The following is a 25,059-nucleotide window of genomic DNA, read 5'->3' as shown; positions in this document are numbered from 1 at the left end:
GTGGGAGGGAGGTGAATGGGGTAAAGGAAGCAAAGCTCAGCAAGCTGGACAAATTAGAACATTAACTCCGCTTTTTAGAATTCAGTGATATCATTTGCAGGGAGGGTCCGTGTCTTCTTGTTCCCTCCCTCCTTCCCCTCTCCCCCCCACCTCTCTCAACTTCTGCTGACGCCTAAGTCTAGAAAATCTCTAAGCACCAAAACTCTGAAGTCATTCACTGGGGCACACGTCTCTTAGGTCTAGGATTTCGAATGTGGAGGAAGTGGAATTTGACTTGCGCTGTCCATTGTAGAATTTTTATTTCACACTGGTTTACTTTCTGCCCTCACACTTTCCTCCCAAGAGATCAAAAATAACTCCCATTTCTTTCCATCATTTGTTTTCTCCTTGACTTTGTGCCCCGTGGTGGGGGAGGGGGTGTCATTAACATGCTTCTGATGTGATGGGTGTCTCTTGACGTGGCACCGCGTCCTGGCCCCACGGTCCTGCCAGTTAGTTAAAGGGAGAATGGATCAGTTGACTAGGAAAAAAAAAGGAAGAGAAAAAGGAAAACCGCTTCTTCATATTGAAATCATATGTAGAACAATCTTTTACATAAAACACACGTGCCTGTGTGTATCTGTACGTACTCATGTTTGATACTGGCTTGTCGGCTAAGGACAGATACTGAAATCAGAACATGCTGTAAAGTTTGCCTTCACTAGATGCTCAGCGTCCACTGAAGACTTAGGGGAGTGGCTGATGTTTCATGCCCACAGCCCACGGGTAGGTTAATATTCTACAGGAGAATTTTGAGTAAATCAAGATAGCTTTTATTTACACAAAGTTTAGATTCACAGGTTACTTGAGTCCAATATACCTGGGAACTAGTTTATTAAAAATACAAAAATTGGGGGAAAAGGCTATGGTGCTTTTTCAAATTTAGTTTTTAATCTTTATGAAAGTCATATGCACCTTGTTTAAAGAGTCAAATTGCTCTAGAAAACTTTTAATGAAAAGCCATCATTTCTGGGTTTCCCAAAGGCAACTTTTAACCATTGGCTATTTTCCTTCTCATTTCTAAAATACACACTTATTGTGCCATTTCTGTGTTTCTTTCTTTTTCCTTGTTATAAACAGTAGTCATTGGCTCCCCACTAGGGAAGATGGGTTTGTGGCTGTCACCAGCCCTTCTCCCAACCTCAGGCTCCCATAGTTCTCTGTGCCCCCCGCCATCCCCCCAGTGTAGTGTAATTGGATCATGTCTTGATGGAATCATATTCAGTGCTTAGATTATGAAGCTAAGTCATAGAGTATGCTGAGTACTTTGTCCTTTCTTGCACAATTTTTTCTCCTTAGAATTAGCTTTTTAGTTTTTCCTTTTTAGTTTTCTAAGTGTTTGTCACTACTTTATCCCCAAACTCTCTCCATCTGTCTAAATAGTTCTTCTGATGTTTGAAAACCTATCATGAGCTCTGTCAATATCGTCTGTTTTGGGGGACATCTTTCCTGGGGTCTTCTGACCTGCTCTAACTGTGACTGGTGGCTCTTTGCCAGGGGCATACCTGTTCCCAGAATCTCCCTTCTTATCCATCCAAGAAATTCATTCCCCTTCTTGTCTCTTGAGTCGATCCCCTATTCCCTAGGTCCCATGTCTCCCTTTCCTTGGTTTTCTTTCTCATTTTCATGGCAATCTTCCTCAGTTGCTTCCTAAGAAAGGGTGATGAGATCTAGTACAGTAGTTCCCCCTTAGCCGTGGTCTGGCTTTCCACAGTTTCAGTTACCTAAAGTCAACTGCGATTCGAAAATATTACATGGAAAATTTCAGAACTAAATAACTCATAAGTTTTAAATTGTGTGCCGTTCTGAGTAGTGTGATGAAGGCCTGAGCCGTCCAGCTCTGTCCCTCCCAGGACATGAACCATCCCTTTGTCTAACACGTCCATGCTGTACATACAAGATAATAGGATATTTCAAGACAGAGCACATTCACATAACTTTTATCACAGTATATTGTTATAATTGTTCTGTTTATTAGTTGTAATTCACCTTACTGTGCCTAATTTAAAAATTAGACTTTATCATAGGTGTGTATTTATAGGAAAAACACGGCACATATAGGGGTCACTATTGTCTGTGGTTTCAGGTGTCCACTGGGAGGCTGGGAATGTGTCCACTGCCGGTAAGGGAGATTACTGTATATTTGATAGCATCTTTACTCTACCCTCACACTTAATGGATAGTTTGTCTGGGTATAACATTCTAGGCTGGAAATGTTTTCTCAGAATTTTGAAGGTATTAGTCTGTATTTTAGCTTCCATGTTATTGAGAAGTCTAAAGCCATTCTGATCGTTGACACTTTGTATGTAACGTTTTCTCTTGGACCCTTATAAGATCTGTTTGTGAAATATATGATGATGTACTTTGGTTTGGGTATATTTTCATCTATTGCGTGGGCCCTTTGAATCAAAAACCGCTTGTCCTTCAATTATGGGAAATTATCTTGAATTATATAATTAATGATTTATTTATCTCATTTTCTCTGTTTTCTCATTCTGAAATTTTTGTTATTCAGACACTGGGCAGTTTGTATGCATTCTCTATTTTCTTAGTCTTTCTCTTCTATTCTTGTTTCTTTGTCTTGCTATGTAAACCTGTTAGGTTCTAGAAAACTAGAAAAATTTCCTCAACGTTATCTCCTTGTGAATAGCTGTTGAGCTATTCATTTCTGCCGAGGTATTTTTAATTGCCAGGAGTCTTTCTCAGTCTTTTCTACACTGTCCCGGTTCTGTTTCACAAGTTCCATGTCACTCTGAAGATATTAGTGATACTTTTTTATTTTCTTTCTTTTTTATGTTTTCTTCTCCCGGCATAGTCTCTGTGTTTGCTTTTTGCTTATTTTGGTCTCTGCATTTTGCAATAGAGGCTTTCCTTTAGATTAGAATACCACTTTCCTTGGCTATCTGCTGGGAGGATCAGGCTGAGCCATTTCTTGGTGAAGCTCTAATAGCACTAGTTTTTATTTAACTTTTTTTTTTTTAATTGGGGAATATTGGGGAACAGTGTGTTTCTCTAGGACCCATCAGCTCCAAGTCAAGTCATTGACCTTCAATCTAGTTGTGGAGGGTGCAGCTCAGCTCCAAGTCCAGTTGCCATTTTCAGTCTTTAGTTGCAGGGGGCACAGTCCACCATCCCATGCGGGAATTGAACTGGCAACCTTGTTGTTAAGAACTTGCGCTCTAACCATCTGAGCCATCCGGCTGCCCCAGGCAGCTCGTTGTCTTCAATCTAGTTGTGGAGGGCACAGTTCACTGGCCCACGTGGGAATTGAACCCACAACCCTGTTATTTAGAGCTCACGCTCTAACCAACTGAGCCATCTGGCCACCCCATAATATCACTATTTTTATTGACTGGCTCATCAGACTCTTCCAGTCTCCTTCCAGAAGGGAAGAAGTCCTGCTGCCAGAATTCTGGAAGCCCAGATAGGAGGGTGTGCCTCAAGGTCCAGTAGTTCATCTTTCACTGGGGGCCCTATTTTCCATATGGCGCCCCCACCGCAGATGTGTCTGGTGTCCTATGGGGTGAAGAACATTCGCTTGGCTGGGGGAGCAGGAAACGGTGTTGAGGGTTCTAATGTCTCCCTAAGTAGACTTTCAACTAGTCTTCCTGTTTTAATGCTATCCTCATCCTTACTTGCAGAGGGAACTGTTCCCATAAATTCCTGAGTCCTTAGGGAATGCTAGTTAGCTGTCTCCATTCCTGGCTTAGGCGTCAGCATTCCCAGGTCTGCCTGTGGTAAGAAGTGCTAAGAATTACCCTTCTCTATGAGCAAGGAAAGTTTTAAAATGGAAAATTAATATCTACCTTTGTGCAGATAGCATTGCTAAGAACTACTGAATAATCGTTTTGAAATAACATTACTACCAACCTAGTCTGGGAGCCCTTATGTCCAATTGGAGCCTTCAACAACTACACTGTGTTCTACGAAGAGAGTAAATTGTTTGATAGTAAAGGATGCTCTGGTCACCGTGTGTCTACAGAGGCCAGCTGGTGTGGCGGCACTGGGGCACCAGGACGTAACGATGTCACTTCCTCAGAGAGAGGAAGCTGTGAGCTGGGGGGCTGGGGGGGGGGGGCGCTCAGGCCACACCCACCTGACACTGTCAGCGGGACAGTAGGAAAGTTGGAGGTAAGACTGACACGAAGGTGTGAAACTTGGCATCCTAACCGTCGCCCCGTTTTTTTATACTTGGCAATAGATGAAGACAAAGGGAGATTCCGATTAAAAAGTTATTCAAGATGGAATCAGAGTGCTCACTGTGTAGGTCTTTTACTAGAATACGGATTGTTCAGTAAATCTGTGTTCAACAACCCAAACATCAAAGAAACTCCTGGCTGTGAAGAAAGCTTCAGTATCTGAAACCCAGGACTGCCTCTTGGCTTGTGCACCAGGAACGCTCACCGAAGCCTTGCAGCTTCCTGAGGGAGACCACGTGAGGCGGAGGTCTCAGGCCGGCTTAGAGGGAAAACAAGGGAATGCATTTGGGGGCCAAAATGACAGACTCACAATGTGAAGTACTTATCCCATCAGAAATGTCAGCATCAAAGGAGAAACCAATAAAGAGCTTAGTGAGTCACTAAGAGCTGTATATAAGATAATGGGTTGAAATTTAGGTGATTCCCAAAGGAGCACGCTCGCTGGTGGTTTACTTTCTATTTTCCTTATGATACTTGTACTATTTTATTTGTATAGCAGCTACAGCTAAAGGTAGAAACTGCTTTTCCTTCAGCGAAGAGCACCGGGTACTCTGCTGTGGCCAAGTTTCATAGGAAGAGAAGGAGGCTCAATATTGCTTGAATTTTCTTTTACAAACAATTTGTAAGATTAGGAAAGTCCTTGTCTCAAGAAATCAATATGCTTTTTTGGTTCTTTAAAAGCATAATTTAAATAGGTTGTTGCATATTTGCTTGAGTTATAGCAAATGTTTACATACTAACTTCAACTCATTAAAATACTGCACTATGTTTATCTGCCATTTGACGATTCCATTTCCTTCAAGCATTCGATGCCATATTATGCACAACTAATTTAATAAACGTGGAGATTATTTTTCTTGTAAAACAAGCACTTGGTAATTCTATTTCTTTGCTTCAGGTTTATGTAATAACAGAGAGGAAATTGAAATTTCATCATATTTGGTTTCAAATGAAAATCAAGAACAAATGGAAATCCTTTGACTTCTGCATTTTAATTTTGCAACCAGCCAGAGAATGAGAATTAGAGTGAAGTTAAATCAGAACTTGGATGTGTCGTTATATTTGCACTATACACTTAGGGGGTACTTGGAGCGTTTTGTGTAGCTGGAGGCGACACAAAATATTGTTTAGAGCTAGTTGCTTGCCTGCACCATCTGTGCAGGGATAAAATGTAGGTTGTAGTTTTACCGTGTAAGTGGTCTCTACAGCTTACTTATGTTTGCCACTCCTAACCCAGCAAGTCTTGGTTTGGGGACATCTGACATCTGTGTTTTCAGAACAATAAAAGTTATATAGTTAAAATAAAAGAACATGCAAAACACCTTAAGTAATGATCGTTATCTCATCCTCTGGTCTCCTTGAGAAGTGTGGTTATTTGCAGCTTAATAGAGTTGATAACATGATGGCTGGCGAGAAAGTCCCCTAGTACAGATGTGCCTATTTGTGTGACACACACACACACACACACACACACACACACACACACACACGGAGATGGCTGGCCCAATCGTATTTCCCTAAGTATTTTGTAGAAAATAACAGTGAGCTGTGTCAAAGAATAGGCCTCGTGTGCCCTGGGATGGTTAAAAAGGCAGATAGGCAGGTCCCCACCCCCGCTGTGGAGGATGGGACGGAGTGCTGGGTTTCTGCATTTTGAAAGCCCTGCCAGAGTCTGAAGTTCACCAAAGGTTATGCCTGCTGACCAAGAAGGCCACTCACTCCTAGTTGATGGGACTGCACTACACACTGTCTCAAACCCTACGTGTAAGTGAGTCATGGGGGAGTGGGGCGGAGGCTTAAAATGTAGATGTTGATTCATCTGGGCCAGGGGTGGGATTCTGTGATTCTGACAAGCCCCCCCCCCCCCCCCCCCGGTGATTTCAGTGCTGCTGGTCTGTGAACCTCACTTTGAATAGCAAAGATGGGATTTTTCTATCTAGTAGGTTAGCGAGCAGGCCTTCATTCTGAGACACTCTGTAGATACCGGAGTATTAATGAGAGGCAGCATTGTGTTGTGGAAAGGTATTCATCCAACAAGCACTGACGTGTGGGTCCCAGGCCTGTGCATCTCGGACACCCCCTGCCCCCTCCTCCTGCGTCTAACACTGACTTGTCCTGTAGGCAACCTCACCTCCTCCAAGACTCCTTGCGTGGAAGGCCCTAGTCTGTGCTCCCACGGCATCCCCTGTGAACTCTAATCAGCAACCATCATATTGGGTTTCTCTTAGCTACTTACTTCTTTCTCTATCTAGAGTAAAGCTCTGGCGGGCAGCATTCATCATTGTACTTCAGCGTTCCGAACACTGCCATCACAGAGAAGGCACTCAGTAAATATGTGGTATTATTACTTACTTAACTGATTAATCGCGAGGCAACAAAAGCAAAGCCTGGGGCTCCAGCTCCATTTCCTTACATAAATGTACCGAGACCTCCGGCGAGGTAAGCAGAGAGAAGAGCTGGGGGTTCTCGCCTGCCTCTGCGAGGCTCTCCTTGGCTGGGTCTGGCCCCAGACTTTTTGGCAAGATGATGACATTCATGCAGGCTCTCCTCAATCAGAAATAAATAGGAGATGTGTTAGTCAATCCCCAAAGGGAGCATGACCGGCTTTAAAACGCATCAACAGAACACTTACACGGACACAGAGGGCACTTGGCAGGACCTGATTTCTCTTCTTGAAGTCCAGGATTTGGAATTCCCTCCGCAGCCCAGCTCAGCTCGCACCGACCTGCCAAGGCTGACCCAGCACCTATGGACAGTGGCAGCACCTGTGGGAGGGAGCACGTCGTGCCGCTTCCACACATGTGCTTGTCTCCATCAACTCCAAGTCCATACTTAGTAAAGCTTTTCCACCTTTACCCATTGCCTTGTGACCTGACCTCCTGTGGGGCCACAGGAGTGGTGGTGACATGCAGTGATTGGCAGGAGCAGCCGCAGAGCTGCTCATCGAGTCATGGCCGGGAACTCAGTTCTCTCTGATGTCCCATATTCAGTAGGACCAGTTCCTGTCCACAAGTACCCTGGGGATTTCCTATCGATCACACGGGACATTTGTAGTGATCTCATACCTGAAAGAGACCATGAAGAAAGAGTAAATAGAATATAATAGGTTTGGGAGTAACTGCCCAGGTACTGAGGAAAGTTGAGACAGACATTTAGGTAAAATTCAATTTACTCATATTGCCATTTATTTAGCACATATTTATTGCATGCCTACTACGTGCGATATATGCTTAGGTTGTAAAATCTTTGTATTGCAATCACAGCTCTCAGTGAATTTCAACTAGTCAGAAGTTTGGAGACTAAATCAAAGTTTCAAGGAGCTAGTTCCAAAGCAACCTTCACATTCTAGCCCAGGGAAGACTTTCTTCTTCCCTTTGTCTGTCCTCTCCACAGAGGACAGGCTTTGAACCTCCAGAGCTGGGCCGAAACAATTTGCTCCTCCACTTCCCCCAGAACCCCAGAGTGACCTTTAGTCTGAATTCACAGTTGGTTCAGGCACATTCTTCCAGCACACGGTTCCTGGTTTCTGTCAGCCTTGCTTCTCGGCTGGACTTCACCTCCATTCAACCCTGCCTTACCTTTCATGGAATTCCCCCTTCTCCAACTCAGCTCTCAAGATGCCAACAACACTTAGCACACAGCCTTCCTCTCTAGACGAGCAGTTCTCAAAGTGTGGTCTGCAGACCTTGAGGGGGCTCGGAGAGACTTGCGAGGCGGCCCATGAAGTCAAAATGTTTTTCATAATAAGACAAAGACATTGTCTTTTTCACCAGGTGGACATTTGCACTCATGGCGCAAAAGCCAAGGTGGGTGAAACCACTTGTACTTAGCACGGAGGCAGTGACACCCACAGGTACGAGGTTTCACTGTGTCCCTCACTGTCACCATTTGGTTGAGGAAGCAAGTGCTGGTTCCACATAAGGATGTCCTTGATGAAACAATAAAAGTTTACGTTTTATTAAGTCTCAAGGACACGTCTTTTTAATAGTCTGTGTGACAAATTGAAAATACATATAAAGCACTTTGAATACGAAGTATGACGTTTGTGTTGAGGCAGCATTTGTACAGTTGTTTCAATTACAAGCTCAACTAGCCTTTTTTTCATGGAACATCATTTTTACTTTGAAGAATAACTGACAGATAAACTGCAGTCATTCATATTTTGGTATTCAGCTGACATTTTCTAGTAAATGAGCAAAGTAAGCCTGTCACATCAAGGAAAACAACTGACAGTGTTTGAGCTTTCAAGGGACAATGAGGAAGTTTCATCTGCCACCTTGAATTTTGAGAGCTTCCCAATACTAAAGACTTCTCTGATTAGGTCATTGACGATACGAAGGAGTGTGACTTGGTATCTTGTATAATGAAATAGGTCAGCATTTGGGAGCTCTGTGTAACTCAGTGAGTCAGCATTTCCCAAATGACCGATGCTTGATGTAGCAGAATCATGGATAGAAGATGGATAGACGATCCATTCCAAGCGCAAAACAGACTAATGGGTTTTCATGTAACCAGGTATGAAAAGTTCATCGCTATAGTTTCAGATTCCATATGACAATGTTAAAAACTACCACTTGTTGAGTTTGATTTAGTATCAAAGAAAATGTCCAAAATTATCTGAAAAGGCTACAACCCCCCCTTTTCCAACTGTGTATCTTTGCAAAGCTAGATCTCCATGCACGTCAATCAATAATGTAACAACAGAGTGAAGGCAAAATCACATGTGAGGATCCAGCTGTCTTCTCTCAAACTCAGACATTAAAGACATTTACAAAAATGGGAAACAATGTCACTACTATTCTCACTAAATTAGCTGTTTTAGAAAACATGATTATTATTCTTATAAAATATAGTATGTATGTTAACATACCAGTTATTTTAACTAATGAAGAAAAATTTTAAGTGTCTCACTTTTTATTTCCAACTGGGTAAATCCCGATTGCGAGAATCCACAAGAACAAAATATTTTTACAATTCTCAATCATTTTTAAGAGTGTAAATGGGTCCGAAGACCAAAACATTTGAGAGATGCGCTTTAGGTCACACACTCTTAAATACTGGTGATGGCCGAAATGAAATTCCAGTTAACTAAAGCTTTGGAGGTGCTTGTTGAAACTGGCCCTTCCCTGAAAGGAAAGGACTTGGTCCTTGATTAACTTTCCCTGGCCCCTCTACCAGCTAATTGGCTCCTCTTTGTAACCAGATCTTTCAACATGTCCTGTGGCTGGGGGAGTGGCAATTACCCCGTTATGTGAAGATGGTAGTGGCATTGTCTCTTCCCCCCAGTGCCTACTGCATGCAGTAAATGCTCAGTGCAGTCAACTTAACTTTCTTGGATTAAAACCATGCAAAATATTTATAAATTTGTACTGTTCACACTTCTTTAATTAAAACCTCAACAAAATTTTTATATAATTCTTTCCCAAATGGAAGTACCAGGATATATCGTGTGTGTGTGTGTGTGTGTGTGTGTGTGTGTGTGTGTTACAGTTTAACAAAGCATAGAATTAGGAATAGAAGAAATTCCTTCATTCTCCTGAAAAGGAAAATGATTCCTGACAACTTAAATGCCTTGTCACATGAGTTAGTACAGAAGTAAGATAAGATTTCCAGTTTGCTCATAATTTCAAGTCCAGAGCAAAAGAATGAGCTTCCACATTTTTTTAAAAAGTCTGTACTCTTTGCAGTTAGAGGACATTTTCACTTCATGTCTGTCTGCTTTACCTAGAGTTTTATGGATGAACAACTTAGAAAAGGAAAGTGCTTCATCCAGTGTAGTCGAATGCAGTAAAACTTCTGATGTCTAGAGCTGTGGAAAACAGGGCTTTCAGGCAGATACATTTTCTAGATATGTGAGGCATCGTCAGTGTCTGACACTAAACAATTTCACTAAAACCACCAATACAAGCAAAGTCTTTAGGACCTCAAACAATGATTTCTAATCCGGTCCCCTTTCTTTATTTATGTGGTAATGCTGCTTGGGCTCCAGGGCCATCTCCAGACAGCACGTTTCTGTTGTACCTGTTTGGGATGGTTTCTTTCAGAAAGGTGTCACCTGTTTTCCTGCATCGAATCAGTCTACTAAAGATGACTGAAAAATTATAAATGACTTGGCATAATTATGATGAATACCCATTATCTGACTTGACTGCAATAGAGGCATTAAGTACCATTGAGCATGTGAGAGTTTTTTATACTTTCATTAAATGACTCCAGTAGCCTGAGTCCTTTTTTTTCTTTTTGTAAGATTTTCATGTGTTTTTAAGTTTTTGGCTTTTACCCCCTGGTTTTGCCGTTGTATTAACTGTAACATCCTCCTTTGCACAGGATGCATGTTTGCCTCTCCATTTCTAATTTTCTGTAAACCCAAATCAAAAAGCTTATTAGAATTGTGTGAAATTGGGCAGATAGACTGAGAAAGGATCCCAGACACTTACAGTGATGTATGGAAGTTACAGTGAATTTTATTTCTTACTGTATTTTGACCACTCAAAAGACTGTTGAGTTTCCTACAGGTTGTTTGGATAACTACATTCTTCTCAGGTGAGGCATCACAGTCTGATAATGATGTGGTTTAATAGTTGTGTGTGCACTTAATAAACACTCTGAGATGTGAGAAACCCAAATTCTCTCTTTTCTGAGTAGCCCTGGTCAGACTGACTACTATTTATCCAACAGTTTCGATTTTACGTGCGTTTTTAATGAGTCCTTTTAAAGTATTTTTTCGTAGTCCTTGTAAATGTTTATAAAAATGAATCTGCGTGTAGTTCACAAGCCTTTGTGCAATCCTTCACAATTTAATCCAACAGAAAGCAGACAGGGCCATGTCCCACATCGGCTGTGGTCCATCAGAGCTTTTCTGAAAGAGCTGGGATGTTTACATTCTTAGGAGGGAGAGAGCAGAGAATACCATTCCATATTTGTACTGGGGTGTCTAGCTTCACAGTGGCTGCTTTATAACAGCTCTGAGCAGTTACCCAGTGTCACAGTTCCCACCCATGGAATGACATTGCTACGCGCATTCTTCAGTATGCGGCCCCATTCCTCTCAGAGACAGTTATTTACTCTGGGAATCTCTCCAAGCGGGCTACCGGGAATGCTTTTTACTTTTATGGCCACTTGGTCCCTAAGAATAAAGCCAGTCATCCCAAAGGGAAACGTTTTGCCAAGTATGAGATGTGTGCTAGTGACCAGGGCAGAAATGTTCGTAGTCTTCGACCCCAAACTCAACATGAGGGCAGCCTACTGGACGTGAACTGAGGTACTGAGGATAGACTATCCGGAAAATCTTACCTCAGGAACTCTACCTGCATTTGCACCGTGATCCAACTTGCATATACCATTTGAGTTATATTCATGTTCCAGACAAAAAATTTGTATAATTGTATTCCTTGTTTGCTTCTTTGCACACTCATCAGTGCTTTAGTGGGGGAACGCCTGGTGTCCTTTTCAGAAGCATGTACTGTCCTTTAGAGGATTTGTCTAAGGTAGCTGTGCATGTCGGTAAGCTCTCACCTTATTCCTTACAAGTTCCTCACAAAGCTGTTGTTTCTCTCACGTTGGTTTCCCGTTTGTTCTCTACAATGGCTTTTCCAAACTTCCTTCACTGTCCTCAGGTTTTCATGCCCCTCGGCCCTTCCTCCTTTGTTCTTGGAGGTGGTCACCTCATCCCATTTACCTGGTGTGAGCTCCTGCTCTGTCACTCCCATCTGTCCTGAAATGCCTGCATCCACCTGTTTTCCTTCTTTCCTGTACTTGAGACATAGCTTCCCCTCCTCTTTACCTTCTGCGTTTGCCCTCACTTCTATTAGTCAGAACAAGTTCAGGACTCATTTGCAGAAAATAGAAACCTCTCGAGTTATTTTGGTCAGAAAGGGATTTAGTAAGTACTTATAGAATTGTTGAAAGATCTGGAAGGGCAGGTTTGAGGCAGGGCCTCCAGGAATGATTTCAAACCACTGGCTACCCAGGGGACAGGAAGCTGGGAGTCAGGACCACAGGCCAGCGCTGGCTCTCGGGTTTCACACCTTACGGGTCTGGGATGGGGGAGCTGCCAGGGGCACTGCTGTGTGCAGAGTGACATCGCCTCCCACACCCCCACCAGCAAGGTGGACACCCCATGGGCGCAGGCCTCGCTCCACGTGAGTCAGTGCCAAACACAGGCCTCCCGCAGCTGTACTTGCTGTGCTGGAACTGTCTCCCACCCCGAGGCTCAACCAAGGGCCCCTGCGACACCAGAGGGAGCCTGGAACAGAAGCTGAGCAACCCAGTCCACTCAGCCACCGACTGTCGGTTTCCTCAGTTGTTCGTCACGTTTCTTCTTATCCCATGTTCTAGATATTCTCTCATGTCTTTTCTTTCCAGTTTAGTGTTTGAATTTCTGCACTAAAGTGCGGGAGGCCTTTTGCTTCCTACTTTAAAGGTTATTCTTTTTCTTATTCCATCGGATTCTGGTCCTAGTCATTTGCTTTCGCCCTGTCCCCCTGAAACTGTTACACAGCTATTTGCAATTGATTCCCCAAAACACTGTGTCACTGTAAACATGAATTCCCCACAACTTGTGGGCTCAGCTCTGGTGCTGGGAAACCCCGTCAAGAAGTGAGGTTGGACAGCATAATCTGAAAGCAAACCGTCCGAAGGGGATATTTACTCATTTGTCACACGGTGGCTTCCGATGTCATTGCTGTGCTGTGCCTGACCATCTCTCGGGTCAGAGGAATACAGACCTACCTACCTGGGGCTTCGGTGTCTGAGCCAGCTGGGGAGAGGGGACACTGATTAAATCCTGTATCAGATGTTGGTGGGCAGTTTTGCCAAAGGCCCAAAGTGGGAAACTGAGGAAGGGCCAGGGCTTTTAGATCATAGACTGCTTTGCAGCTTCCATCAAAATGTCTTGACCTCTAAACTTTGTACTTGCTGTCTGAGGTCATTTTCTCATCCTCTCTTAGTTATCCCTGGGCACCAAGACTTCCTTCTATGGATTAAAGAATAGCCTGACATGCAGTAGGCTAGATTTGTGCTGATTTTCTTTTTCATATATTTCAATGGGTAGAGTAGTGGAATTTAAGGAGGAGATTGTCTTGGTTCTGCCACTTACTCTGACATCTTCCAAGAGGACTCACCAGCAAGTTATACATGAAAATGCAGCCCATGAGACAAGATGTAGTTTCACCAACAGGAAGCTGACAATATTGACATGGCACGGACACAACACAAAATAGTAGAAGTACAAGTTTCTGTGAAAACTCAAATTTGATACTTGCTTTCTATCCAGTTCTTGATGATTTGGAAATGAAGTGATAATAAGAGAATAGAAAAAGGAACTTTTTTTTGTTTTCATTTTGCCAGGAAATTGTTTATTCATAAAACTAGCTTAGCATAGCTGACACTCTTCTTAGATTTATTCTATAATACGAAATGAAAATAATGTTAAATTTCCCAGAGAAGCCTTAACTTTCCATTTTACTTGGCTGCAGTAAAATAAATCTTCCCTGTCAGGGACCAGGAAGCTGTAAGCAATAGAACGCAGTATTTGGTGAACATTTATGGGACCAGTAGCTCTGTTAGTTATGGGGCCTGATTAAACTGAGAGACGCTGAAAGGGAGGCGAGTACTGTCTGGGTAGAGGCTCCCTCGTCCATCTGAGTGTGCGCTGTGCAGTGAGGCCTCTGGGGAATGGCCTCAAAGCAAAGGAATTGCACGCACATCCACAGATGTATGTTGTGTGCAGTCAGAGTCGGCGAAAGATACTCATACTTGATTTTGAATTTGTAACGTACTGGGTCATACTATTGACTATTTTCCAATCTTTAAGAATGTTTAACATATATCTCTTAAAATAATAAAAGAGGAGGAGGAAGAATAAAAACACAGTAAAACAAAACCTGGTTTATGGACAGAGTAGGCACGTTTTTGTCACCTCCGCTTACCCCTTCCATTTCCTCCCTGACTCAGTTTACCGTCTCTGCCAGTCGCCACGCGAGGCTCCTCTCTCTTCACTCCAGGTTTCATGGTAGAGAATTGAGACTGCTGACTAGGGAGGAACGTATGTAGTGGTTCAAAACCCAAGCTCTGTACTCAGAGCTCTGGGTTCAAATGCTGGTCCTAGCTGTGTCCTTTTAGGCAAAGAACCTGACTTTCCTGAGTCTCAGTGTCCTGATCTATATAATCTATAAAGTAAGGTAACGGCAGTCCATCTGAACATATACATGTGGGAGTGCATTTGCACCTCTCATTGAGTTTGCTAGAGGTAAATGATGTAAGGAAGCAAAGGGCTTAGCATAGTAGGTGCTCAATAAAAACAAGCCACCAGTGTTTAAATATTTGTATTAGTATTTCTGCCGGGAAACATAATAAACAGCCTGACTTCTATCTTTCAGTTATGAAATGTGTACTTACTGAGGAAAAGACAGACAAAACATTATCTTAGATTAGGAGGAAATAGTGCCAGCTACCTGGCTAAAAACTGACAACAAATTCAGATATTTTCAAACATCTTGTAGACAAAGTACCAACATTTCACATCTTTTCTCGTTCTTTTCGTGTGTGTGGGAAGCCAACAGACTGTCACCCAGACGGCGTCCCTTCCTGTGTGAGCGTGTGTGAGCCATGGAACTGAACACGTGTTCCCTACAATCCCCATTATCCATCTAGAGAGGTCAGATCTATGAGCTCTGTTTCGCATTTTAGAAACTAAATCTCAAGGGCAGAATGTCACTGACCTAAATTCAGAGAGCCAGCTTTGCAGCCACACCAGGCCTGCTTCCTTCAGAGCTGAGGTCCTTCCCGACAATGACGTGGTTTAGGAATACAGGACTGACAGCCTACAGAGAAGACTGTGGATAAATTCACTGAGAGAGACTCGGGCCTGTCAATACTAATGATTTTTACATCCAAACTCACTCTTATGACTGGCAGTATGTCTCACTTTCACAGTTAAGAATATTTTTAGGAGTTAGACTTTTTACTCACATGTATAATGCATAATTATACAAATTATAAGCACACATAATTATATATGATGTAAAGTAAAGATCTTTTGTATGCTAATAAGTGTTTATTCTTCCTACCACACCTATGAGCAGAACCATACTGGTGAAGCTGGTGATTGCGAGGGATATGCTCATACGTAACAGACTCTGTCATACACTCCCTGGCTTAGTAATCCTAATAAAAACGGAGACAGAGGAGTCCATCAGAAAAACCTTTGTGGCAACGAAAGTATCACCATGGTTAACATGATTCTTGAGGGAAAACCATTTCCTGCTGCGCAGACGCAGAAGGTCGTCAGCAAGACCCATAGGGCAGCCAGTCCTGCCTGTCGGCCTCAGAATGTCACCAAGGAGCGCTGCCTCCCGCAGGGCTGATGCCCACCTGGTCCTGCCATCACAAGCTTCCTTCACAGCCATGAGGACCAACTGCACTCTTCCTGTCATCAGCCCACACACATTTGGTTGATGGACAGCTGTTAGATTGGGGATGTTTTTATTTTCAAGGACCACATCTCCCTCTTGCTCCGCAAATGCATGAAACTGCTTAAAACCCACACAACTTATTGCTGATACAGGGAAACCCCCGCCCCCACAGAGGTCGGGCCTTGGTGACACCTGTTTCATCCACATAAAACCTCTTTGGCCCCCCAAAGGATGAATTTTCTGTCACTATTCCAGTACATCTGGCTCCATTGAATGAATGGATTTATGCTTCAAAAATAAGCTTCATTATCCACTAATCATATTTCAGAAAAGAAATATTAAATGAAAGAAATGTAAACAAATAACTCTAACCCTAACTTAAATGTTTTCATTGTTGGATGCTGTTTTATCCTCGACTTATTAACAACTATCTCATGATTCTTTATTTTAATAATTCCATGCAAGACAAAACAAAACAAATATACTTCACAGTTAAATAGGTATTTTTCAAAACTAGGTGAATACTTTCTTTCTCAGTGCTTTTGTTGCTTCCTGATAGCCTTGGAAATACAGAGTCCATTTAATTTTTGCAATAAATGAGTATGTTCTTCCAAAATAAAAGGAGATTGATTTATCAGAAAAGAGGAAGGGCTCCTATAGATCATACTTTATGACAATAAAAGGATGGTGCCTTCCAGAACAAAATTAACTGAATCACTTCAAATTTCAATAGCATCATTGCTTTGGCACTTAAAGGTATTCTTTTGCTTTCAAGAGTTTCGTTTAAAATATAATGCCCTTGGAGATACAAACTTTAAATCTGTATCAGTCAACATATTATTATCATTTAAGACCATTAGTGGGCAGCTGTTAGAGGTACATTGAAATGTGTTTCATATTCAATCAAAAATGAGCTGCTCACCTGGTATGGACTTCAGACCCTTCATTTTAATGGTCAGGGAGGGATCACCTTGGTAGAAAGTGTCTAGACTGGGATCATGATGTGTTCTTAAATTCGAGATTTTATGATCACGACATAGTTCGTAATAGATGATAACAGTTCGTTGAGAACTATTAAACTCACATTATAAAATGAACCTAAACCCCTTAGTATCACTCAGGGTCCCAGCAGGAAGTAGGTGCCATGTTCAAAGGAGTAATTAAAGACCACATAGTGCGGGGACTAAGGGCAGACTTGGGGAGCCAAGGAGGAGCACGCTGGGAGACTAAGGGCAGAAGCTGTTTCTACCCTGAGGCCTGAATATGCGGGGAGATGGCGGGGTGTTGGAACGTGACAAAAGTTAAGGCCCGCGGGTGGGCAGCCAGGCAGGAGCTGTGACTGTCTAGTGGGGGGACACAGCCATTGCCAACCCCTGGCCCAGGTGGTGCAGCAGGGACAGCATCTGCCTCACCGCATGGTTCCCAGTCTCTGATCTCTTACAGGGTGGGGGGGGTTCCTGTTGACCAAACCCCGCCAGGAGCCAGCGTGCAAAGGCAGGTTCCCACGCTGGCACGAAGCAGAGCTGGGGAGAGTGGGGGCGGGGGGGTGACCAGCCAGCAGTTACCCTGGAATGACTCAAAGGGACACAGACCTCCAGCCACTTGTCACTCAGGAGCGGTGGGACTCGCGCGAGGGCCTGCTCCTCCGTGGTTCTCTTCTCCCAAGGTCTGAAGGTTCTCCTCCAGGTTTTCATTTAGTTCTTGTTCTATCTTGTTCTGTGCTAGAACATGAGGCATCCTTAGAGCAGGGTTGTTTTGATTTTTTGCAAAATAATCTCTTTTTCTTTCTTTTTTGCTAAAGTCTGCTTAGTACCAAATCTTGACTAGTTGATTTCAAACAAGGATTGCTCCCTTTGACATAATTTTAATACCCTGGCTGCCTAATTTCCCTGTTATGCTGGGATCGCTTTCTGGAGTTCATTCAGCTGTACCGCTCTCTCCTTAAACAGCTCTCCCGCCCTACGTCTCCTCCTTACATGTGGTGTTCCACTCACCTTAGCAATGGGAAAGGATTTTAAAATTTATTTTAATATGAGAATCATTTTGTGATTGGGGTCAAACTTCACAGTGGGACATAATTGTTTTCAATGTATATTCAATTTAAGCACACTGCTTCCCCCATTCTTCTCTCTTCTTTGTATCGTATATTCTCTCTCCTCCACCATAGAAACCCCCTCTCTTTCTGCTTCCTTACAACGCTGTCAATTCGGTGTTGACTTTGTGATACATAATACACAGTGCGTGTGAGGGGGTGAAAGTGTGGAAGGGGGTCTTCCAGGTCAACAGGGGAATATAAAATCAGGGCTGACTTTACCGTCTGCAGATCCATTTACCTTACCCAAGTTCAAGTTTCTTGGAGACGGTGGCATGGTTTTTACAAGTTATGTGATGCTAACTGTTGCCTCCTTTTCCCTCCACTCAGATCCGAAGCCAGAGCAAAGCCTCTGGGTCTGGGCTCTGTGAGGGCGATGAAGTGGTTTCCATCAACGGCAACCCGTGCGCAGATCTCACCTACCCCCAGGTCATCGAGCTCATGGAGAGCGTGACGGACTCTCTGCAAATGCTCATCAAACGGTACAAAACTTGACATGCTTTCTCCTGGAGCGAGAGGGGACTGGTTAGAGCTTCTGTTAGGCATATAATGTGTCATCTGTGGGGAAGCGGGGTGCTCTGTAGAAGAGCAGTAGAGGTAAACAGAAACACCACAGTGTTGGAGAAGTGGCGATTCTAATCCACGGAATTTTCTGGTTGATTGAGAATTAACTTGAAAGTCTTTGTTTCAAGGACTATGTTGAGAACCTTAGTTTGGTATTTAAAAGTAGTTCCTTAGACAGCTCAGTATATTGCACACAATCTAATCCTTCTAGGTCAAGATTTTGTGGTGGGTCAGGATCACTAAATTTAATTCACAGATTCACAGACAAATTAAAAACCTTTAAATGTTAAACCATTGCATTGTACAAGGATTTTTTTATAGAAAGAAAATGCCGAGGAGAAGGAAAAGAACAATTACAACAGAAAACCCTTAAAGGCAGCCAGATTTCTGCTTGCCAGGACCTTCAGTAAAACCAGCTTTCGGGTATGGGCCAAAGCTTGTGGCGAGAATCAAGGTTTCGGCCTGTCAGTGCAAGTCACTGGTTAATTGGATATCTCCAAATCCACGCTCCCTGCTAAATTGCTTAAAAATGCAGAGGTCAATTTTAAACATAAAAACAAAAAATAACGAGAACAATCGCAAAACACGGTAGCATCGACATTTCTACTGTGTGCAATTCACAGTCCAGTCCGTCCTAACTGAAGTGGACCATCGCGTGGTAGTGAGTCCAGAAAGGAAAGCCCTGGGCTCCTGGGAGCAGCCTGCGGGGAGATGTCCCAGGACCTCTCACAGAATCCCAAAGTCCTCCTGATTTGGCCCTAACTTTGCAGAAACACTCTATACAGCATTAGGATTCCATTTCTATGCCAAGATGAACTTACTATGGCCAAAATCTTGTGAAAATAAAAGAAATCTTGCACTATCTCTAGAATGTCCCACCTCAACAATTACCCATCAAGCCCAGAGTTTAAGCCCTCTGGATCCGACTTATTTATAAAGCTGCCATTTGCTTTTAAAAGGAACCTAACAGGAATATTGCCAGGAGCAGTCACAGGGCTTGTCATGAGTGTGCATAAATCTCAGAGCAATTCGAACACTTCCAACTTTGTAAAGGTTTAATCACATCCAAAAGTGGGCGGGGAACTTTTCTAATTTATTCCCTTTTTAGTGTCTCTCCTGAGTTAATGAGACCCGTTCCTTTGGAATACATTGTGGTCTGGGAAGTCCCTACTAGTTCTTGTTTTGACTACCACAGCTCTCATTGGGAAAGGCCTTGGTGGTTTAACGCTGAGTTTTAGGTACATATTTACTTTTAGAAATAAGTGGACTAGTTGTCTGCTGCTTTGAACAATTGGAATCAAGGTTATTATTATTTTCTCTCAAGTATTTTGACTTTGACAAAATAAATAATTAATTGATGAGATTCAAAATGGAATCTCAAAATCAGCCCAGAGGAAATCATCACCATAACCATCTCACCATCATTGTGGCCACCACCATCGTCACCGTCCCCGTCACCGTCACCACCATCACTCTGGCTATCTGAACATTGTTTCCTGGAATTAAATGCTTCTCTCACTCATATAACTGCCTTCTGTGACTAGAGGAAAATGGTTTACTTTTCCTGGACTATTGCCCAGAGAACGCTGGGTCAGACTATCTTAAGAGACTCCTTTATCATTAAGTCTCTATTATCTTAAATTTTTAAAAATTATATAATTGTGTGTCGGGGAGGAAGACACACAATTTTTGTTGACCCTTCTAAGTTCTTCTGGCTGCTCTGAAAATTAAATTGACATGAGACAGATTAACAGGAGAAAATAACCAAATTTAATTCTGTCTGTATGTACGGGGGCCCGAGGGCAAGGTAGGCAGCTGAGGCTTAGATGCCACCTTGAGCTAAGGAGCCCAGGTAGTGGTTTGGGACGTCACCGGAGAGGAGGGCCATTCCCGTGGAGATGGAGGAGCATGTGCTGGGCACATAAATGTTTGCCGGGCCATGCGGCGACAGTGGGACAAAAGGGACTCCGAGCCCCTCCAGTCTGCCCACCACACCCGGCCCACCCAGGCTCTTTGTAGATATCTCTGTTGATGGCTGAGTCCTGGGAACAGGTCCTCTGTCTAAATTCTTTTAGGAACTAAGGGGAAAGGTCAAAGTTTATTCCAGAGTCTTTTGCTTCTTAAAAATAAAATAATCCACAAACCATTTTGGGGTGTCACATTTAGCTTCCCTACACAGGATGCATAAATTGCGGGCCTGAGCACCTATGTAGACTGAATGGAAATGAGCATGTTAAGGTATAAAGCTTTAACCCCTGGTGTTTTCATGATTTTTATCCATGTGCATCCATTTTACTTCGGCTACCAATAAATGTTAACATTTATCTGACCCGTTTGCCTGTATTACAGTCTGTAAGGCTGGAATGAATTCAGACAACTCTCGTCTGTTTCATAACTGACTGCTAACACAATTCAAAGTGATTGAATCTACTCCCCTCCCGAGGCTCTTCCTACAGTAAAACTCTCTGACCTTTTTGTACCCTCCAATTCAGTCGTATTAAGTGTATTCATCATTTCCTACATAAGAAAGATCTAATTTGCTGTCATCATGTTTTTAAAATACGATATCATAATGTTTGTTTGTTGTTTGTTTGAGTCACTGGGAAGCTTTACAGATTACATACTTAGAGAAAGCTGCATTTCATTTGTTTGTTTAGTTTTGTTTTGCTAAATGCAGTCAGAAGCAAACTTAGGAGTAATTATTTTGAATGTTAGTCTGAAATTCCACGACCACATAACTTCTAAGGTAAATGACCTTGCGAATAGAAGGAGGGACTCACTCCTTCTAACTGATGACCCTGCATTAGTCAGGGTGCATTTTGAGGGAGGGATAGGCAGACAGACACCATTGCTGCTTAAAAAAAAAAAAGAAAAAAACTTACAAATGTAAGAAACAAAGGCATCTCCTACAGCTGTTCTGTGAATGACGCTTCCCTTCTAAAAGCAGTTAGAGTTTAAATTAGAGTTTTAGCAAGAAGTCATTTAACCCTTAAATTGACATTGCTTCTTGAAAATCCAAATGTGCAAAAGCAACTGGGAAAGTTATGGTGAAAATCAAAGGACTGGGGTGTAGAGACCTGGGTTCCTTAGCTGAGAGACAGAGGCACAGCTTGACCTAGAGATCCTATAAGGAAAATGCTCAAAGAGACAGGTTCAAACAGAAGAGGGGGAGACGTCTCGGATTATAAATACTCCATGACTCAATGATTCATTGTGGCATGGAAAGGATCTCTCTTTACACAAGAGTGCTGGGCTGGGGTCCACTTATTACAAAACACATGCTCACTGGAGCTTAGAAAACAGCTTGTATTTCATTCCTTTCAAGAAAGCACAGTCTCTAAAAGGGTTACTTGAATTATCTGTATATTAATATTGCTCTGGAGCTGCTGAGCATGTTTATGTGACTTTATAACGTCCAGACCTAAACTTAGTCATTGAAATGCTTTGTCGTATTGAAACAAACGTAGTTTTTGGAAAACAGCCACATGATTATAGATAAAGGGCATCATGTAACCTGTGCTTTTAAAAAATAAAAGCTGAACCTATGCTGGATTTAGGTTTCATAATCATTTGTAAGCGTTTTTACTTTGCTTTAAAGGAAAAATTATTAGGGAGATCTTTAAATAATTATCTGAACATGTTGCCAATTTTTGTTTTCAAACATGTGGCAGCTGATATTTAGGAGGAAACACTGTGACTGTATCATGTATTATGCATCATAAAAATGTCAGGAAGTTCTTTGGCAGGTGTAAGGCGCTCTGAGTTAACTGTCTGGAATGATTTTTCTGTGTGCAGACCTTCCAGTGGAATAAATGAGACTTTGATCTCTGGAACTGAAATCAGAAACCACGAGCATCTCCCCCAGGAGGGGTGCGTGGAAAGCACCACACTGCAGATCCGACCGGCCACAAAATGCCAGTACAGAGAGTCCTGTGTCACCCCAATCAAGAGTGGAGCCCCCCTTGCCAAGGACCAAGGAAGTGGTCCTGGTTTTTCTGGGAGCAAAAAAGAAGAAACAGTCCTGAGCTACCAGGCGGTCCCTCACATGCCTGACGCCCCAAGAGGACACTTGACCGAGGAGGCTATCTTGTGGGAGAAGGCAGCAGTGGGACAGCCAGGCCCTGTGGTTGAGCTACAGCTGTCCCTTTCCCAGGAGGGACCCAAGGGCACTAGTGCCCCTGTCGTGGCTCTCCTGGGGGCGGAACAAGTCAAGTCTCCTGACCCAGATCCTAACTTACACCAGGGCAGGGCTGTCCACATACACTCAGTCCCCACTGAGGACAAAGGGGAGCCCTCTCTGCGGTCCAGCAAGATAATTCAGATCTCCAGTGGCCATGAGCTGAGAGTGCTCCAAGCCAGGGAGGCCGGAGACGCGGGGTTGCCCCGCGTGGAAGTGATCCTCGACTGCTCTGACACGCAGAAGGCGGAAGGGTGCAGGCTTCAGGCAGGAAGCGGGGGTGTGGATGCTCCCTGGGAAGGAGGGCCGTCAGAAGCACCTCCTTCTCTGGTCTCCTTTGCCGTCTCATCAGAAGGCACCGAGCAGGGAGAAGAGCCACGCTGGGAAAGGGATCCCTGCAGACCGCACAAGCACAGAGCGCGCCACGCACGTGAGTCCTGTGGGGGCTGGCGGGGGCCGCCGGCTGGGCGTCTGGAGCTGCTCTGCCTGCGTGGGCTTTTCTTCTGTTTTCTTTTAAAAGGATTGCCCTGTGTCTTTCATTGGCTTTTTAAAAATTATTAATGCACAAAACAGCATGAGATTATGGAGATTACCAATTGCTGAGTTGGAAGCAACGTTTGAACTCAGTAGTAGAATTAAATGTTTTTAATGCACTTTCTTGTGTCCTCAAAGGCACAGAAACTGTTAAAGAAAATAATACTTTTCATGTTGCCTTTATGGTTTGTCTCAGAGCGTTGTAATACTATTTCATGTTAAACAGCATATGGGAGCATTTGAAGTGAGGTGGACTCTGAGTTTAAATGTCAAAAACTGTTGAGTCTGCTGCTCACAGGCGTCTGTAAAATACATACTCCACCACTGACATTAAAAGCAGATCCTGACTTTGAAAAAAACCATTGTGCAGCTTGATGATGCTTGCAGAAGTGGCTTGACGGACAAGGGCATGTGGAAAACCGAGCAGTTACATGATCCAATCCGTCTTGTCAGTCTTCACTAGACTGCCCAGCGTTTCATCTACCTTCTAGACACAGCAGCCAGTCGCCAGGGCCACCAGGAGGCATTTAAATGTCCCTGAGCAGAAAACCTGCTTAAATGCAAGGCTTTTTACGGTATTTTGTTTTGTCTTACCCAGAGGAGTGATGAGAGAAAGAAGAATGAGGATAAGAATGGCAGTTGGGTTTTATACTTTTTGCTATTTTCTTTCATTTTCCCCCCCCACAATTTTTGGAATTTCATTTGAGGAGGTAGAAGCTGAGTGGCAAAGGCACTTGGATGTGTGAGTGATACACAACAGTCGTGAACTTGGTTATTCAAAGGAGTAGATTAAGTCTTCTAACCTACAGTTATTCCCTTCGAAGCATATTTTTAGCATAACCATCTGTAGCTTTATTGGCAAGCGCTGTTGGCTGTATACTTTATGCATCTGTAGGCTTCTCCACATTGATAGCATTTTAAAGGGGCGTATCAGGGCGGGGTTCACATACTTCGCATCGGCAGTGAGGTCAGCAGCGAGTGTGCAACTGTGACTGTCAGTTTAACAGTAAGTTGTGCAACGCTAGTCAAGAAAGTCACATTTCTCGTAATTACTAAATTATAACAAGATAACTACACTTTTTGCTGTTTTTCCCTAAATAAAATTTAATTTCCAGTGAAAATATATAACTTCATCATAAAACTACTTACTATCATTCTTTTTTATTTTTTAAAAATTAACCATTTTAAGTCTGATTTTTAGTACAAAAAGAGCTAATTTTCAATCATAAAAATATTCAAAAAATTTTCTGAAATTTCCATTTGACTGTTTTGAGGAGTCAAAACTTATTTGTGAATCATGCTCATTATCACTGAATACATGATTTTAATTAATTGATGCTATAAATTAATTTGCCATCGATTGATTTTTATACGAATAAAATTTTAAATTTAAATATGTACTTTTTTTGTTATTTTAAACTGTCAAACCTCATTTTAAATGACTTAATTTCTGCATCTGCTTTTACCCACAGTTTTAAGGGTCACTAATCATATAATTTTTAAATTTCCTCAAGATTTACACTTATTGTTGCTGCAACCGAAGTAGTCACGTTTCCAGAACAGCAATGCATTACAGATTTATCTAGGGAACTTTGTAGCTGAAGTTTCTTTCATGCGCAATGATCTAGCATTCTGAATTATTATTAATTGTTGATTCAGTACTTTCAATTACTATTCACTTCATTTTTGAATGTATATTAATTCAGTTTCTGTGAATGCACAGACTTTGGGGGCAAGTCAAAGTAAAAATAAAGACGAAGAAGAAAACATGAATATTTAAAGGCATTACATTCAAACATTAAGCTAAATGACATGTTCTTGTCCCCCGCCCCCAAACACACACTTTTTTAAAAACCTTGGAAATAGTTTTATATTGCCACTTTACTTTTTAATTATGGAAGTACAAGGTATGTCTTAACGGTTTTTTTCCTGAAAATATTATGTCCTTAAATGACTTCCCTTTTAGTTTTGATTACATCCTATTAACTGAGATTTACTAGCCAGTGTTTATTGTTGAGGTGTAAGGATCCATACAGAAAC

At 42.6% G+C, this 25,059-nt stretch overlaps 1 protein-coding gene across 1 annotated transcript in view; it reads left to right on the top strand.

The window, feature by feature from the left end:
• Window positions 1–25,059, top strand: part of SYNPO2 (synaptopodin 2) — a 141,315-nt gene that overhangs the window by 89,957 nt on the left and 26,299 nt on the right. Inside the window, exons 2-3 of the mRNA XM_019744523.3 lie at window positions 18,075–18,226; window positions 22,104–22,915. Of these exons, the coding sequence (XP_019600082.3) occupies window positions 18,075–18,226; window positions 22,104–22,915 (964 nt within the window). The remainder of the gene's footprint in view (window positions 1–18,074; window positions 18,227–22,103; window positions 22,916–25,059) is intronic.

Source organism: Rhinolophus sinicus, chromosome 15, assembly GCF_057876585.1.
Source record: "Rhinolophus sinicus isolate RSI-liver-muscle chromosome 15, RSI-T2T, whole genome shotgun sequence".
Lineage (NCBI taxonomy): Eukaryota > Metazoa > Chordata > Mammalia > Chiroptera > Rhinolophidae > Rhinolophus > Rhinolophus sinicus.
The sequence above is the reverse complement of the archived record's forward strand: the minus strand, read 5'-3'. Positions and strand labels throughout refer to the sequence as shown.